The sequence below is a fragment of the Rhipicephalus microplus genome, chromosome X (genome assembly GCF_043290135.1).
Source record: "Rhipicephalus microplus isolate Deutch F79 chromosome X, USDA_Rmic, whole genome shotgun sequence".
Classification (NCBI taxonomy): domain Eukaryota; kingdom Metazoa; phylum Arthropoda; class Arachnida; order Ixodida; family Ixodidae; genus Rhipicephalus; species Rhipicephalus microplus.
The window spans coordinates 498,900,440-498,919,851 of NC_134710.1; the positions used below are offsets into that span (position 1 = coordinate 498,900,440).

Consider the following 19,412-nt stretch of genomic DNA (forward strand, 5'->3'; position numbering starts at 1 on the left):
TCTCTTTATGTGATCTTGGCATTTCAACTTGTGTTCATTTTCTGATCGAACCATCTCAGTGCCTGCTGTGGCAGTAGAATGATCCATGTTTGGTACCTCGAAGCTGTGTATGCTCTTCTTGGGCACTCCCTGTACAGTTATATTCTTGTGCAGTGTGATTTTTCTTTGTGCATTTTGTCTCATATGATATGCAGAAGTTCATATAGTTTTGTTTGTCTGACTTATTTATCATGACCTACCTATCTCTTTAGTCACAAGTGTGTTTTGGGTATTGCGACTTTTTGAGTTTTGTTAAATGTACAATGTGAGGTTTTGTGTGTCGCTACTACAGTAATAAAGCAATAGTATGTTTTCCGCTAACCTGCTATGTACATAGGAGCTTTTCATGTTTCAAAGCTTGAGCATGTTTTGGCCGTTCAATGTGTTTTTTTTTATTTCGTTCAATTGAGACCCAGACACTGCCTGTTTTGACAAAAGAACAATCTTGTCTCTGATTTGATACGCAGGGTCAACCTCTTTTAGTTGCGATAACTTTTCAGCGTCAAGTGCAGTATTTTTTGCTGGCTGTCGTCTCTCTCGGTCGAGAACAGTGTGCACTGTGATGTTTATTCGAACGGCGTGTGCTGGTGATCAATAAATACGCATGGCGCTATTCATTATATTCGGTATTTTTTGTTACCCTGATAAATCATGCAGACCAGGTGATCGAGGAGGCTTTAGCTGAAGTGAGGAGTACGCGCGCGGCAAGCGCTCGCAGCTGGCGCCGCCACCCAGCCAACGTAGACCGGCGCGATGTGACGTTGTCGACGTCACATCACGTGACGCGCAAGCCTGAAGTTTACCCGGGAGTGTCGATTTGGTCCCGCGACTTGCGGGTAAGCAGCCGAGTACCTTAGCCACTAGACCACCGCGGCGGCGCGTGCAGGTACCATTACGAAACCCGTGTTGACATGGTGACAAAATTTGCACATTTTCACGGTATTTATATGCTCAAGAATAATGTGCTGTAGTATTTCACAAATCGTGCTTGTCAAGTATATCTAGCGAAATTTAGTGACGTTAAGTTCACTACCGATTCATGCATTGGAAAGACTAATGCCGTTTATTAGTCTTTGGACAGTGACCCTTTGGTTAGGTATGTGCCAGTTGCAGCGCTTACAGTGAATCTTGTTTCCAGTGTCATGTTTACGCCGAAGTTTTGTCTGTCAATAAACTAAGTGAGACGAGGAATGTCAGCACCAAGCAACGTGCCGCACAGTACATCCAATGCAAAAAAGATGTCAACTGCGAAGTTCGCCAAACATGAAACAAAGTGTGCATAGTTCTAACGGGACGTTGCTTGCGAGAACACAACTGGTTAGTAAACAACAACGCGCGAGGGAGTATGGCAGACCACTGAAAGGGCTGCAACTGCCATGTAATTCCTAACGAGAAAATTGTTTTGGGGTGCTCTGGTGGTAGATGGGAGACGGGGGTCCTAGAAGCTGTTTACATTGCGCGCGCAGGGAGGCAACAAAAAGTTGTTACCTTTTGTCGTGATAGAGCCGGCGTACGCGATGATAGTGCTAATTTATTTTACATGTAAAGTATTCGTGTTTTCTCTAATAAACATCTGTTTATAGTTTGTGCTCGTCTGCTATGGGTGTTCCTTCTGTTATTGTATGTTTGCGCAACGTTTCATCTTCTAGTGCGGTTCATTATTATGTTTTTCTGGTTAAGCCGTACAAACTACGGCAAACTGCTAAAGAAGTGCGCCCAAAAAATACAGCGTTCACTCGCGCACAATCGCGAACTACCTTCGTGCAGGCGGTTCCTGGTGGTCGGCAGTATCGATACGGTGTCTGGCGATTCTTCACATAGCACAGGAACTGGCACTCGTCGTAACCCTGCGAAAATTAGTAATGAAGGCCTGTGTGTCCCTTTCACATGTTGCGCCTTGTAGTGAATATAAGAACAGCGCAACAGGCAACTATACTGACGGGGATAACAGACTTTGTATGCTATCTTCTTCAGTGATTGTCTGTAGCGCTGTTCTTAAATTGATTATGTACTACCAAAATGCCCAAATTTCTACACTTACTTGCACCTTATGGCGTCTAAAAAGTTTTTGGTTAGGATCGTGCCGGTGGCACGTTATCTCTTCATCCGCTTTTCTTTCTTCACCTTTACAGAACAATTACTTCTAATAACATCCCCTATACTTCTCTTGACATCATTGCCTGTTATTTCTCATTATTATTGTGTCTAAAAAAGAAAACGAACCTTCAAATGTACACTTCTTTCCTATGTGAATAACTTCTTTGTCAATTCTAAGAGTTTAGCCTTCTAAGCTAGGTCTCAGCTACAACATCGTATTTTAAAAATGATGACCAGTGAACAACTCCAGTTCAATTTATGACTGCAACTTTAAAGTAAATTGAATCGAAATGTAGTCCTTCATTTTTTACAGAAGGTCCACCACCAGAAGCACTCGTGTCGTGTTGTTCTGTTAAAGTTCAATCAGTTCATTATTCATGACAAGAATAGAGTAGAGTGCATAATAATTTTACAGTTGGGACACCAAAACTCGACATGAGTTGTGAAAGGGGTCCTTATGACAAATACTATTATTTATACCTGTGTAAAATTACTCTATACATAGGTTATTCTAAGTGATGTGAGTCACTCTACATTGCGTAAAAGGAAAATAAACTACGCACAATGCAAAAGAAAACATTAGGAAAACAAAACAGAAAAACAAAACGCTGAACTCTGCACAGTACATGAAAGGAAACTAAGCTTTTTTTTTCTTCCAATCTAGGAATCGCAGAGCAAGTATTGGGGCAGTGAATTAGAAAAAAAATATGAATAGATGATGAAGCCATTTTATGAGGAACTGTATTCCAAAGACTGATTTCAGTACTTATAAAAGAAAATGCTAAACATATTTGCGCGTGCACGTGGAAATATCGGCAGCGGTAAGAAAAAGGAATGTGTTGTATAGTGCGTTACGTGATGCGGAAATTGATCTGGTGAACTCTGCATATTTTTCAGTAATTGGTAAGGAGAAATTTTGTTGCGGAAACGAATGTGACAACGCAGCGTTGAAACTAAGCAAATGCTTTTTCTTTCAGTTTTTTTTTCTAGAGCTTTTCATTAGTATGAATATATATTAACTAGTACAGCTTATCATCCTTTTACAACCGCCCTGTTGACCTTTCGCGATTGGCTAGTTTGGGGCCCAAAAGAGCGATTCGGTCCAAAAAGAGCAAAACAGAATAATTGGTATTGGTGTATTAAAGTTATGAAAACCTACTTTGAGTGGCATATTTTCGACTCTATTGGAATAGAAATTGCCCAGCTTCTGACTTGCAAAAAAAAAAAAAACTCATCAACTAGAAGAATCCCCGTTGTGGAAAGCTCTAATTAGTTGCATTGAGGCAAATCTCGAAAACCGCCATTAGAACGACAAGCTACGTCTATGAAACTAACACACGAAGATGCTACGTACGTATAGTCAGCCAGGAAAGCTGAAGATTTCATTATTTTACGTTTGAATAAGGTGATGTAAATGCGGGTTACCCCAGCCACCTGTTCTCTATTGTATCCCACCATTTCCCAATTGACTTGAATGTAAACATTAAACAGTAGTCTGTCTGGTTGGGTAGGTGAACTGAGAAAAAAAACTGTTTTAACTCCAACCAAAGTAAAGTGCATGAGAACACATACGTTACCGCAAAACTTGGGGTCATTAACCACCGCCCGAGAGCCTTCAAAACACCGGTGCAACGTCGCCACAGTCCCCCCTGAGGAAGGAACCAAGTCGGTTCCGACACGCTGGGTGCTTACGTGTTTTTGCGTACTTTACTTTGGTTGGAGTTTGAAAAGTTTTTCCCAGTTTTACCCGTCTCATTATTGCATGTTTCAAAGCGAAAAGTTACACTGCTTACGACGACATGGCAAATGTGTTCATTTTTTACAAACCGAATGTACAGCCCTAAATCAGTCATTCACACGTAGTCCTCCCAATGAATTCATTTTAGTAGTACTTGAAAACATAACCTGTGCAATATCTTATATATTATTGTGTATGCATGATACAGCATTTTAAAGCGGTACTTCTAGAGTAGATCATCATGTCTTAGTAGGTAGATTATTTCCCACGGGGAGCTGGCCGGTTGAGTTCAGAAAAGCGTGTAATAATATTGAAACGAGTCCCACCCTGATAATCTCTACTACGTAGTAACAAGACAAACAGGAATATTCTCAACGTGATTTGATTGATATGTAAGTTTAACGTCACAAAACCACCATATGATTATGAGAGACGCCGTAGTGGAGGGCTTCAGAAATTTCAATTCTCAGCGGGATTAGTGGCATGAAAACATTTGTTTTTTCGATGTTAGACCAAACAATTATGAAACTATTGGTTAGTAGCTTGCTGGCTGATTGTGTTGCCTTTACTTCCATTACGCATGCAGGGTGTTTTTGAGGCAACACAATGAACAAAATCTTGCTTTCCCTGCGAAAGTCTATAGCGTTGCCTTTTGACAACGAAGAGTTTTTTAAAAGCACTCCCACTTTAACAAAAATATGAGGTAGTGATCCTCAACATTTTTTTTTTATACTATGCGTTATTATTAACCTAAAAAATCAGGAATTGTAGCACCGCTTCTTCGACAAAATGTGCCCATACGTTCCTGCCAACAAGCATCGGTGCGACCTTTGCTGTTTATATTTGGAAAGAGGACCTATTTTGCACTGAGAGTGGTTTTTTGCTGACCTCTCTAATGACATCGGCACACGACGTTTCAAATGTACAGATGGACGGAAGACAAAAGTGGGCAAAAAATAGGAGGGCCATGGCGAGAGCGAGGAAAGATGCCACAAAGCTATGTTCTGTGGGGTGTCAGTGCACGTTAAAGAAGAAAGGGTCGAAGTTTTCAGAGCTCTCCGTTATGGCATCTCACATGATCATAGCGTCGTTGTGAGACGCAAAACCTCGGTTAGTAGACATAGTATACCAGTATTACCGGGAAATTGGGCGCACCATGATAGCAGGGTCGAAGTGCGCACGCCCAGATACGTACGGTACCCGCAACGCTTACCGTACGCGTGCTTTTTTTGAGGTTTAACACCGTGTTAGCGCAGTTGTACGTAGTGTACGTAAAACACGGCGGTAATCTCGGACACCCGCTTTGCTGTGATTTTGGAGTATTTGTTGAAAGATTCACTTTGTTCGCAGCAAACAATTGTTAAAAGTGGCTTCGCTTGCCTTCAGTCAGCTTAGACGAGCGAGTATTACGAATAAGTTGGCGTAGTTTTTGATATAGCTTCCCATTTCGAACGTTTCTAGACCTAACTACAAGATTGGTGTAAACAAATCGGCAACATAGATGTTTTCGCTTTTGGTGCATGGTTCATATTATTCTTATTATTACTAAAGCAAACTTGTAACAATGACTCATGCGGTGACACAGGCAGACATTCTCGTTTTCTTTTCCTTTTCACTGTTCTTACTTCCCAACTCTTGGTGTAAACAAATCGGCAATATAGATGTTTTCGCTTTTGGTGCGTGGTTCATATTTATTTACTCTTATTATTACTAAAGCAAACTTGTAACAATGATTCATGGGTATGGTGACACAGGCAGACATTCTCGTTTTCTTTACCTTTTCACTGTTCTTACTTCTCAACTCTCCGATAGGTGGCACCCCCATCGCAGTTAGGGCACGTAAATTCTTTCCCGCTAAACTATAAGACGCTGTCAGCCACGAACGTTTGCTGCACCGTAACGCCGTTCCCTTAACCTCCGCTACCACACTAATGGTAAACTATAACTCTGATTGATATGTCGGGTTTAACGTCCCAAAACCACCTCATGATTATGAGAGACGCCGTAGTGGAGGGCTCCGGGAATTTCGACCACCTGGGGTTCTTTAACGTGCACCCAAATCCGAGCACACGAGCCTACAACATTTCCGCCTCCATCGGAAATGCAGCCGCCGCAGTCGGGATTCGATCCCGCGACCTGCGGGTCAGCAGCCGATTATCTTAGCCACTAGACCACCGCGGCGGGGAAAAACTATAACTATTTGTTATAGAGAGTACATAAAGCAACAAAACGCCTCAAAGGCACGCCAGTTGACGCGACGCTCTTATGACATATTTCGATCTTTACTCGGCATCCGCAATGGCGAAAAAGCCGTGCAAAGCTGCTAGGCTTGAGCCTTCAAAGACATTTAAAACTGGTAAACAATAACCACTTGAAATAAATTTTGGTTCCACTAAGTATAGAGGCACCAATCGTAATGCTTTCACGAAAAGGGAACTCTCATGCGAACGAACAAAAATCGCTTGAGGATTTTGACTGTACAGCGTTTCCATGAAACTTCCATAGCAGTAGCGTTCCAGCAGTTTTCGCCAATGCGCTCTATGTCGATAAGGGTAAAAAGGTACATTGGAGAAACTAATGAACAAAGACTAGTTTGTCAACGTTTTACTTATCACCTTGAGAGTTGCAGCTTACAATAAAAAGTTGTATTACGTGCCAACTTCTGACATGCTTATCTTTTTTTTTGAAATCTCCTAAGTTGTGTATATTTTGAGATATGCATCATCGAATGCTGAGGACGAAACCGAAACTAAACGCACTATGTGTGCGAAAAAATGCGGCGTCGCTGTTACGTCAGAACATAACTACCTGTGACAAGAAAGTGACAAAATTTGAATGTACGCAGTCATGATTGAATATTTTTGTTACAAGCAGCACGTCAGCTTACATGCTAGAGCGGATTACCTTGGCTTTGCATTTCATGCTGGCTGCTGATCTGTTTCTTTGGATAGACCTGTGCGCAAGAACACCAAACAATCAATGTTTCTTTCTCTTGAAAGCTACAAGCTTTCAACGTCCACTGCAGTGCTTCCTCTTGCAGATACGTGATACGGTTTTTTGCGCCTGTTTAGAGAATAAGAAAATGAATTCATCAGCAACACAACGCACCAAAATAATAAGCTACCTACTTGAGCGTTTCAGAATATTTGCCTATTTTCGTTACCCTAATATGCTTAGACTCACCTTGACTTAAGTTTTGTCGCCACGCGCAGTTCCGGTAAGGTCGCGTTTCCTGGGTGCCAATTCATGATGAGTTTCAATTTTGCTCCTAAAATTGGTTTGATTATGACTACCCTCAATTATGTGCAGATCTTGTGATTTCCAAAAAGTGGCATGTCATAAATTGGCACGGAATACAATTTTTTACGTAAAACAACTGCCCTCCACCCTATAAATGAAAAGTTACTTCAACACTTCTTTGTTTATTGGCCTCGTAAATGTAACTTAATTACTTCGAGGTATTCTCCAAAAACATGCTTAACATAGTACTCAACATAAAGCACGTGCTAACAAAAAGTACGTGTTCGACATCGACTCCAGCGTGACTGTCATAAAATTCTTATAAAAAACACGCACTGTCGACCAAAAAATAAACGTCACAGTTTCACCACAAAGGTAAAGTATTGAGTGGCACAGCTACAAATTGGAATGCCCCACTAAAAACGGTAAACAACTGAAAACTTGCAGCACGCGGCTCCAACTAACCCAGAGGAAGCACTAAAAGAACAAAACGTTGGCCCCATATCTACATGCTACACTGCAAATGTCGTCAAAGACAATAGTGTTGCGCCTGGACAGAGTAAACAAAAAAAAATGTTCTGCGCAAGAAAATCGGTTAATGATATTCTGGAGGCACTGCGTTAGAATGCCTCGAGCGTGAAGAGGAGGCGGACAAGTCCATCAAGTCACGTCACACGTGAGACGTGAGCGCTATCTGGCAGTTATCTTGAAAAATGAAGCGCGCGTGCCTTGCGCGCCTGTCTCGGAGGTGATAAGATGTAGAACTAAAAACGACGAATGATGCCACCACCGTGTCGTCTCAGCAAAGCGTTAAAAACACTTGCCTTTTCGTGCAAGTCTTGCATGGTAAGCGCAACGTGATAAACGCTACAGTCCTTAGAATTCTGTATGCCTTTTCTAGAAAAAGACACACATATAGAATATTGACGTGTTATGGTGCCTCAGATATGCACAATTATTGCTTTTTAATTGACAATCGCACAAATATAAATGTTGAATCATGAGCAATATCGATGGGCGCTGCGGAAGGGGTCGGCCGTTTGGAGTATCGTTCGGCCACTTTGATGCCGTTTAGAGAACCGCTAAGGGCGCACAAACAGCCAAATGTACAGACAGACAGACAGACAGACAGACAGACAGACAGACAGACAGACAGACAGACAGACAGACAGACAGACAGACAGACAGACCGAAGTTTTTGCGTTGAAAGTCCCCAAGAAAGACTATCGTTTTTTTTAAAGAAAGCACGAACTATCAACGAGCAAATAGGGAACTCCAATGGATGAAAAGTTTCTTTTGTAGAGGACGCCACTGCGTAAGAAAAACGACGATAATGCCCTTGCAAAGACTCTGGGTGCCCTGGAAGAACGTCCGTCCACGTAATTAATCAAATCAAGCGATTCAGGGTCACCTCGTTGATGTTGAGCAATCGTGCACGCATCGAGAACACCAAGGAAGGCCATGTCATTGTCGTCGTCAGAAAGAGAGGCGGACTGTACTGGTGATCGAGACAGGCAGTTGGCGTCCGTATGTCGCTTCCCTGACTTGTGCATTACCGTCATATCGAACTATTGTAACTTCAGACTCCACCGCGCTAATCAGCCGGTTGGATCTCTTAAATTAGTCAACCAACAGAGTGAATGATGGTCACTAATAACTTTGAAGGGGTGGCCATACAAATACGGGTGAAATTTCATAACTGCCCCGACCACGACGAGGCATTCTTTCTCAGTTGTTGAATAATTGGCCTGAGCGCGTGTTATCGTCCTACTTGCGTGGGCGATCGCTCGTTCCGTGTCTTCTTGCCACTGCACAAGCACAGCTCCGAGGCCTACATTGCTTGCGTCAGTGTGAAGTTTTCTTGGCGCTTGCTCGTCGAAATGGGCAAGCACTGGAGGTGTTTGAAGACGTTGGTGGAGGTCATTAAACACTGCTTGCTGTTTCTCGTTGCGCTCAAAAGTGGCGTCGTCTTTAGTGAGGCCAGTTAACGGCGATGAAATCCGTGCAAAGTTGGTGATAAACCAGCGACAGTAGGCGCATAGGCCCAGAAAGCGCCTGACAGCTTTCTATCGGACAGTACTGGGAACTGTGCCATGGCCGCAAGTTTTTCGGGATCAGGCCGAACGCTGGTGCAGCTTACGACATGACCAAGAAACAGCAGTTCTTCAAAACAAAAGTGGCATTACTCTCATTTCAATGTGAGGCCTGCGGAGCGTATGGCGCGTGAAACAACTTCTAGCCTTTTGAGATGCTCGTCAAAAGTTGGGGAAAACACTATGACGTCGTCTAGATAAACTAAACAGGACTTTCATTTTAACCCTGAAAGTACAGTGTCCATGAGCCTTTGAAAAGTAGCGGGCGCTGAGCACAGACCGAAGGGCAGAACTTTAAATTCATATAAACCATCCGGCGTCACAAAAGCGGTTTTTTTCCCGATCTCTTGGGTCTACCTTGATCTGCCAATATCCGCTTCTGAGGTCCATTGAAGAGAAGTAGCGAGCGTTTCGAAGCCTATCGAGGGAGTCATCAATACCTGAAAGCGGATACACATCTTTCTTAGTCACTTGATTCAGCTTCCTGTAGTCCACACAAAAACGCAGGGTACCGTCCTTTTTCTGAACTAGAACTACAGGTGATGTCCATGGGCTCTGTGATAACTGAATCACATCATCTTCAAGCATTTTAGCGACTTGTTGCTGTATCGCTTCCCGTTCCTTTGCCGCCACACGATAAAGATTCTGGTGTATAGGCCTTGCTGCGTCGTGGGTAATTATTCGATGCTTTGTTATCGGCGTTCGACCAACCGTGATGTCGATGAAAAGCAGACCTGGAATTCAGAGTGCAGCTCAAGAAGTCTCGTTCGCTCGTCCCTTGACAACGTAGTACCAACGTCAAGATTAGGTACTGATTCTTCTTGAGGTGCTTCGTCTAGTGCCGATAAACTGCCTTGGGTTTCTGCAGTATTGTCAAAGTAAGCGACGGCTGTACCCTTCGGGAGGTGTCAGCGCTCAGCACTGAAGTTAGTGAGCAGCAAGTTTGTGCGCCCTACAGTAACAGTGACAAGACCTCGAGCAACTGAAATACCGTGGCTAAACATCAGCGAGCTTATTTAGTCGGCAATACCGTCGCCGTCAAACGGCCCATCACCTGCCACCGAAACAAGTGCACACGGTCGTGGCGGGACGACCACATCGTCATCCGTCAGACGTAAAGAGTTATGTCTCGGCTCTGAACAATCGACTAAAGCAGGGCTGTTGTTGCGACACATAATGACACTGTCAGGGACGTTGATGATGGCGCCATGTTCTCTCAAGAATTCCATTCCGATAATCAAGTCTTTACAGCATGAAGCGAGAACGACGAACGTCGCCACGAAAATAGAGGTTTTTAGTTTGACGTTTTAACGCTCCGCTTAGCAGCTAAGCGGAGCGGGAACGCGAGTGCGCATGCGCCCTCCGCTAAGGCCTTAAGCGGGTTACCGGAGCGGGGAATACGGTCCGCTTACGAGCGGCCTAAGCGGAGCGCGGTGCGTCGCTGCCGTTTTTGCAAGCGGAAGGGGGACAACGCGCGCGCCCTCTCTCGGGCGTGCAGCAACTTTGCTCATTTCAAGATGGCTGCCTCCGGAGATGGCACGCTTTCCGCGAGTGCTGCAGCTTGGCCGTCACCTGCCCAGCGCAAGCCGCGAAAACGATTTCGCATCGATGAAGATTTGTGCCTGTTGAAAGAAGTGGTGTGTGCTGACCCCTTCAGCAATCCCGCCGCGTGGGAAGACGTGCTGCGAAACGTCATGAGAGCGGTAAATCGCGAGCTCACAATTCGCGGCATCAAAGAGCGAGTGGACCTCTTCATCGGCTATTTCCGACAGCAGGGCACAGTGAACCTGAGGAAGTGAGTGCTTGCTTACTTCATTAGTAAACGCTGTTCAAGTGCTGTAGATGAAACAGTCGCAGCGTAACGTGCTTGATTGCTCTGTACGTCCGGCACCGAAGAACAATATGGAGAGCGGGAGCAGCTGCTACAAGATGTATCGGACCTCATGAGGGAGGTCGATTTTGCCCCCAGAACCGTGCCGCGGAAGACAAACGGCATGGGGCCGTCGAAAAAAAAAAAAAAACGACAGCGGGTCTTGCCGAGTGTATTGGAAGACTTCAAGGCGCAACAAGTCCTCGATTTCGGACTACTTTAAGAAACCCATCAAAAATGGGTCCTCTAGCACACTTGTCGGAGGCATAAATGGTTATGCAAACACAGTTTCAACGGTGAAAAATAAAAACGTCGCCACCACACACGCGTAAAAAGCTCAAACAACACACAGTGAATGCTTGCAATGGATCTGGAACGAAACCTTGCTGGCTTTTGAGTGGCTACTATCAAGTCAAAGCTTGATCTTTCTCAAAAAATAGACGGTTAATACATTGAAAGTGTATTTGTAAATACTTCATGAAAAGATCATTTATACATTGTTGTTTTGCTTTGTATACGTGAAAAAAAAAGTTTTTTATTTTGTTTACCAACGATGAAAACGACCAGAGGGCGCTGCAACTGCGAAAGGTCCGCTTCGCTGCCGGCAACGAATAACTAAAAGAGGAAAATCGGCCGCCGCTCCGCTGCGGCTTCGCGGGTGCTCCCGGAGCGGAGCGGACCACAAAAACGTCAAACTAAAAACCTCTAATAGAGCCACCGATGTCGAGCCTTGCTGTGCACATTCCGAGAGGCTTCAGTAATTGGCCGCCTGCCGTCCTTAGGTGAAGTCCCGTCCACGCTGTGTTTACTTTCTTGAGGCGTACGGCAAGGTCATCACTAATAATGGAGAAGTAGGCCCCGGTGTCGACTACAGCTCTGACTTGCTGTCCATCCATAAGAACGGTAAGGCTTGGGGTCACAAATTCGTCGGTATTACGTCTTGTCGGCTTTACTGCTTCCTGAGGTGGGAGTAATGGAGGCTTTTTTTCTTTGTCTTGACAGCCTGAAACCTTGCTCCCTGAGGTCACCACTTTCAGTTTCCCCGGTGCGGGCTGGGTGACCTCGCTCCTGTGGTGTCGGCAAAAGTGCGGCGCTGCAACGAAGGTGACTGGGCAGGAGAAGGAGAGCGTGGTCGATGTCGGAAGCCTGGCCGGTAATCAGTTATATTCTCGTCATCACTGTTACTGTGGCCGTCGAAGGGGGGTCGAGTCACCAGGGGTCCTTGAGAACCGACATCTCCACGGCGAGTTACGTAGTCGTTGGCATGTCGACTGTCAAACCGTGGCCTGAGAGGGCGAAACGGATTGGCGCAGTGTCAGCAATAGCGGGCTATGTGGCCCACACCTCCGCAATTGAAACAGAGTGGACGCCTGTCGACAGTGCGCCAGGTGACTGTCCGGTGAAGCTGTGAATGCCGTGACGACTCCTCACGTGACGAAGGCCATGGCTGGCCAGAAGACAACTGATCGTTTGGGGGCTGGATGGGTGAGCGCCACGACGTCTCCCCCTGTGGTGGTGACCAAGGCACGGTTGCACGTGGCGGGTATAGTATGAAGGCGGAGCGGGTGGGGAGCTTCGAAGGGCGGCGGCGTACGTCATGGGTCGTTGCTCGGGGGCAGGATCAGCTGTCGAGAATGCTTGGCGGATTTCTTCATGGACGACTTGGGCGACAGATGCCATGGGTGTATCCACTACCGGAGTCCGCAACCTTTGCAGTTCTTCATGAACAATCTCTCTAATCGTGTCACGCAAGGAGCTATGATTATCGAACGTCCCAGCGGCGGCCTGAATTGGGGGGCTACTGCACAAGCGTTCATATTGGCGGCAGCGTTGGTGAAGTGCCCGCTCGATAGCCGACGCTACTTTGATGAAGTTCTCTACAGTGTTTGGTGGGTTGCGCAGAAGTCCGGTGAACAGCTGCTCTTTCACGCCACGCATGAGGTAGCGCAACATCCTATCTTTGGTCATCTGCGGGTCAGCCCTCCAAAATAAACGTGCCATGTCATCGGCGAACATGGTGACCGTTTCATTGGGTTTTTGGACCCTTAGCTCTAATAGATGGTGGGCGCGGTCACGTCTGTCGACATTGCCAAAAATTTCAAACATCTGCTGGTGAAAGTCGGTCCATGTGGACAGGCTGCCTTCTCTGTTCTCGTACCAAGTACGAGTGCTGTCATCAAAATAGAAGTAGGCCCGGCCGAGTTTTTCCTCGGCAGACCACTGGTTGATCTCCGCAACACGGTCATAGTGATCTAACCAGTCTTCTACATCTTCGTGAACACCACCACCAAAGCGTTCAGGCTCCAGCGATTAAAAAAAAAACGTTACCTGGGATGGATCGGGAGGACTGGTACCGAGACGTACAGGCTGGGGGCTGGTGTTAGCCATTTCTAGATGTCTTGTAGAGCGCTTCTGTGAGGGGTTGAACTCTGGAGAATGACCTCGTAGCCGACGACTGAATCAATGGACAGGGGTTCCAATAGGCACGTCCGGGCTGGATGAACGGCTCCCGCTAGGGGTGTGAAGCATCAGGCAGCGTCGCGGCCCAGCTCCTCCACCAGTGTAACAGTGCAACGCGAACAAAAGATGACAGCAGCTTACGGCAGCGAAAAGAGTGTGTTCAGAATCAGCAGTACAGCAAGACGCCTGCTTTGTTGTCGTCCCGAAAACCACCTGTCCCACTAGCTGGAATCTACAAAACATTTGTATCATCGTTCTTTTTCATATACACACGTGTCAACATATACTAGGAAAATAATTACGTAAGGTATACAGTGGTCCCTAAACTCTTTGCAAGGTAAGCAAATTATCATTTAGGAAGTCAGTGAGAACATACCCGTTTAGGTTAACGCTACCTATCAAAAGCTTTCTTGGGCTTGTTACATGGTTTATAAAAACTACACAATAAATAACGTCTTGCTTGTTTTAATGCGGTATATCACCACCCTTATAAGATTGTCAGCTTAAAACAAAATGAACCAGTTATCAAGCGAGCTATTGTTCTGTTTGAAAAAGGAAGCAAGGAGAAAAGTTGGCGAGTGCAATAATAATAGTGTGTGCGGTAACTTACTGAAGCCTGAGATGCCTGATTCGGGTGGACACTTTTGCAAAGGTCAGACTCGGTCACTGAAGGCTGCCGGCGGCATTCAGTGCGAATGCAAACCTGCAGTGAATTTCGGTAAATAGAGCCTTAATTTTGAAAAAAAAGCTAAATCAATCTGAAAAAATCCCTCCTCACTTACAAATTCGCAATTTAGGACAAATACAAAACTCTAATAGCTCAAAGTGATGAAGCACCTGCAAGTGTTTAAGAGGTATCAATTCTTGAGGGTGGTAGGAAAGCAGACAGCATTGTAAACATTAGCATACACAGCTATTTTAGGCACAGGTGCGCCCAACAAAAAAACGTGAACATGTTCCCTAAGCCGACAATCGATTCCTTCAGCACGCCTCTAGTGGGGTAGCAACAATGAAAATTTGTATATGTTTAGTTAAGGTACTTTAGGAGATCTGCTCACAGAAATTCTTATTCAAGACACACATTGTTCAGAGTGTGCTTGATATTCGAAGAACAAAGAGTTTGATAGTAACAAGGATGCGATTTGCTCCAAACATTTGACGGCCACATGCTCGTATGTGTTATAAAGCAACGTGCTTGACGTGAAAACCACTCTTTTTCGCTTGTTAACATACCCCTCATTCTTAAGCGTAAAGCCTAGAAAGTCCATTTTTCAGGCTGACGTTGCTGTTAAGGCTAATAAAATGTAAAAGTACTCATAAACATTTGCAGGCAATGAAAGTCGGTGATACTTGCACACCTTCAAGTGCTGAATGTACGGACTGTGAAGCTGTTTTCATTCTTAAGTAGTTGATGTGGTAATAATTAGTGGAAGATTTTTTTATTTATTAACTAAGCTCAAAGTAAACCATGTTGGTTATTTCAAGCCATTTTGATTGCATTCCCACGGAGACCATGCTCAGCACATTCGGACATTAGGATCCCTTAAGTGCGAGGGCCAAGTGGTGATGGTCGTCTGCGCAAAGTGCGACTTCAATTTGCGTTAAAACACGAAAGTAAAAAGCCCACAGGCCGCCCACATTTCGAATTGTACCCGCCAATGACGTGATGTCACACGTGTGGTGGCAGCCTCTAACATATATTATACAACCTGCAGCTAGTGTTCCTGTGGCGTACAGGAGCAGCGCATTCGAAGACAAACTGCGACGTCTTGGTAAACTGGTCGCACAAATTACCCTTGTTTGGCACCTAGCTGTCCTGGTCCTTTGAATCCGTGCATCATTTTTGATAATTTGTCAAACATCTAACGGAGCAGGACACCCCAGTAAATCAGAATTGCCCCCACCACGGTGGTCTAGTGGCTAAGGTACTCGGCTGCTGACCCGCAGGTCGCGGGTTCAAATCCCGGCTGTGGCGGCTGCATTTCCGATGGAGGCGGAAATGTTGTAGGCCCGTGTACTCAGATTTGGGTGCACGTTAAAGAACCCCAGGTGGTCAAAATTTCCGGAGCCCTCCACTACGGCGTCTCTCATAATCAAATGGTGGTTTTGGGACGTTAAACCCCACATATCAATCAATCAAATCAGAATTGCAGTAAAATACGGAGCCTGTAAATCGGCCCCTGGCAAGACAACACCCCGCCAAAGAAGACAAACGCAATTTCGCAGTTAGCCTTTGAATGTCGCAGCGTGACTGACTGTAAATAAGCAAGACCAGCCCTCGGGAACTGGCGCGACTTCTGTTAGTACGAGGCAGAAGAGAACGGAGCAGAATAGAACAGCCGGCGTAATGAACGCCTGTTGTGTCGAGTACATTACACTTGGACAATATTTCAGATGGTCTTTGGGTACCTTGTATTCGTATTGTGACATATCTGGAAAGGCAAATATCTGTATTTGTATTTCCGATACACTAAACAATGCATCGTGTATCTACAGATACTAGATCTGCTATCGCGATACTCGATGGCTAAACTTTGCTTCTCAAACTGGTACTGGTGATGCTAAGCCACCTAATAAAAGAAAGGGTGGTGATAATTTTGTCATTCTGCCCGACTACACCAGCGAAAACAGGCGATAAGGTGTGCGCGTCCGTTTTCGTGGAGCGCGTGAACATGACCGCGCTTGCGCAGTGTCCACAGAAACAAGCGCGCCAACGTAGACGTTTGCCCGCTTGCCCACGTGCATTTCGTTCCTGCGATTTCTTCTCTTTTTTTGTGAGTTTGTCAGTGCCATGACACTTACCTTCAGCCACTTACGTGCTTCACGTGCCTCAACACCTGCGGCATATCCTGATTCCTCTCTCCTGCTTGGTACTTCGTTAAAAAGTCTGAACTACGGGGTTCCTCTGCCCCATGGCTTTCACACATCGATGATTTAAAGGATCTTCTAGATGTACTTTTGAACTGCATGCGATTGACTTACGCGCAAATAAAATTGTAATTATATCGCCACCGGTACCGATACTAGATCTAATAGAGGAAGCGCCTACCTATCAGGCGATATCTTGGAGTACCATGCCGCTTTCTTCCTGCTACTTGTACTCAGAGAGCACTTCAAAGCTGAATGTGATTGTTAGCGCAAGCGCTTTCTTAGTCGTGCTCTTGCATACCATACATTTCACGAGTGTTCTCAACTTTTTTTGGGTGAGAGGGGGGGCGGGCGACGCACTTTAGTGTTTCGGCTTCTCGGGGTGTCATGTCGTTGTCATCACCGTTCATAATAAACGGTTATTAGCCAGAAGAATAGGGTAAATGCCACTACTCACCAAGGGTGCATGCTATATGCATACAAACTAAATAGTCTTTTTTACTGCCTAGAACATTTAGTTAGCCTCAGCAGTGCTGTAATGATAACCGACAAAGTTTTCCAAGGTTGTCATGTTTCTTACATAAATCCACAGATAGAAACGTGCAACTCTAGGTATGTGGTAAAGTCATCCATTCAATACGCCACTTCTTGAAACTTATCTGTAACATCATTGCACGTAAGTGGAACGGTGTTGAGTGAAGCAGTAAAGGGCAAAAATTTTGCTGTGTGAAACATAATGCATCCCTTGCCCCTCCACAAGTTTCGCGTTAGTCGAGCTGAAACACCTTTTTTTCTCATTGCGTAGTGCTTTTTTTTTCACTTCAATTTACTCTTCGGCTAAGGCAATTTGGGAAGCAAATATGTACAGCATACCGATGTCATCATTGCTTGTACATCAACCTAGCTCTGTAAATAAACATCGTTTAACCACAACTGTAACAATTATGTGGTATTATGTGGGCGTGCATTCAGTATAGTGTACCAAATATTCTAATTACTGCTTGGTAAAATGGCAAAATTGAGTTTGCATAGGAGTAATAAAAATAAGTACGGGAAAAATCAATTCTAAAGATTTTTGAAAGAGTATTCGAGAAACATTTTCATAAAGCCCTTATTTGGGCTAGTTTTTACAAGCTTTATCTATGTTGTGGAAAAGTGCACTGCATAGCTTTGACAGAAAACACACATGAAGACGCAGAAAAAAAAAAAAAACTCTTCCAAGAAGGGAGGGCACAAAATATCAACTGTGAATATTTCGTGTGGTGCCACTGCGAGCCGCCGCACAAACAGTAAAAAAAAAAAGAACCAGGAGACAGAAATAGTTCAGGCCTATAACCTAGCATCTGAAGAATTCGGCGCATGCGTAAGCACTCCATCTTTGTCGCTAAGCAAACCAGAAACAGCACTCATAAGCGACACGTTCCGGCAAAGACGTGCGAGCGCTTTGCAGCGTAGACATGCGCAATAGTTTCTTGGTTGTTGTTTTATTTGGCCAATCTGTTTTTCTACATTTGTTTTTTCTTCGAAATTTCACTCCTTCTGTAGTTTCCTTTTCTTTCTTTTGTGGGGCGGTCCAAGGTGAAATTGTGCGGCCCAAAGTTGTACCTTACGAAATAAGCCTATAGTTGGTAGCTTGCGCCCACACGTGCAGGCAGTTTCTGTTGTTGTTGTTGTTGTTGTTGTTGTTGTTGTTGTTGTTGTTGTTTTTGTTGTTGTTGTTTTTGTTGTTGTTCTGTGCCTTCGTGCATTCCCCCCTTGTTACAGCTATGCAGCGCAATTTTACGCAACACATATAGAGAAGCATTGTTATATCAAATCGTCCGTTTTTTATGAACGTCCAAACGAGCTATTTCAGGCGATTTCACAGAGGCACTATTTTTTTTATTGTCTACCCTTAGCAGGTAAGTTGACGATACTTTACGCTTCATTGTCATATTCATTAGGAGTGGCGCCCGTATTGTGTATTCACCACGAATGTTCAAAAGGATTAAAAGACTGCCGTACTAGTTTGCGCCACATCAGTGGAAATGAAGGCACTGCATTCGTCTTGTTTGGAACATATTTTCGTTTCTGGGTGCAGGTAAGTACAGCACCACCACGTTACTGAAAAAAGTGAAATAATGATTGGCTTCTAGTGCTTCAACGCTCACAAGTTTTGTCTCAATAAATGTGTGAATGCGTACTCATCACTAAGTTGTTATTTATACCCCAAAATGCGGAACTAAACCCTGGTCCCCAGTAGACAATCCTAACAAAGGATAGCTTAAGCTTGTTAAGTCACTGCACGACAAATTTGATGCCAAGCATGCAGAGGTGATGTCTGCTCCGAGTGAAATCACAGAGACTCAGAATTCAATGGAGCAACAAGTCCTCAATATCGACAACAGGCCTTTGGTGGTCAAGCAAACCATTCGATCATCGGGAGGGGGGGGGGCAACTGGGGGGAAGCCTAGTGCTTCAAATGAGCGTCTCAAAGAGTCTGAAGACCATTAACGGCGAGAAAATCTAACGCTTCAATGCATGATATATAGCGCTGGTGAAATTTGGCCACAGTAAGAGAAAAAATTCTGCTTGATATTGAATGCAACCTTAAGTATCAACCTAAATAGCAACGACGAACGACTTTACCAAACAGACTTGGCCGTTTCATAGGTGCAGACGTATTACTTCCCAATTTTCGCCTTGTAGGCTAAAATTCACGATTCTTTCTTCAGGAAATTGTCTTCCAGAACATAAATCAAGCAGTGTGTTCATAAGTGATAATTTTTGTAAGGCAACCAGAGCTGTGAAGACAAAACTATACGATTTCAGCAAAAAAAAAAAGTGACGAATTTTTCACTGTTAAATATAATAAGCTGTACATCAGCAAAAACTCTTACATTTACTCACCTGATATTAACAGTGTTTTGAACTACAATTCGGCACTGCTCCCACTGCTACTGAAATGTCATCTGCCATTACGAACCACCGTTCTGATGGATCTTTTTTTAAACGTAATTGGAAATCA

The 19,412-nt window shown here is 44.6% G+C and overlaps 1 protein-coding gene across 1 annotated transcript in view; it reads right to left on the reverse strand.

Annotated features, from left to right (window-relative positions):
- The window catches only part of LOC119160763 (uncharacterized), a 107,429-nt gene that overhangs the window by 58,221 nt on the left and 29,796 nt on the right, over positions 1-19,412 (reverse strand). The window contains exons 2-3 of the mRNA XM_037412991.2: positions 14,148-14,240; positions 1,797-1,886 (exon numbers count right to left, since the gene is read on the reverse strand). Of these exons, the coding sequence (XP_037268888.1) occupies positions 1,797-1,886; positions 14,148-14,240 (183 nt within the window). The remainder of the gene's footprint in view (positions 1-1,796; positions 1,887-14,147; positions 14,241-19,412) is intronic.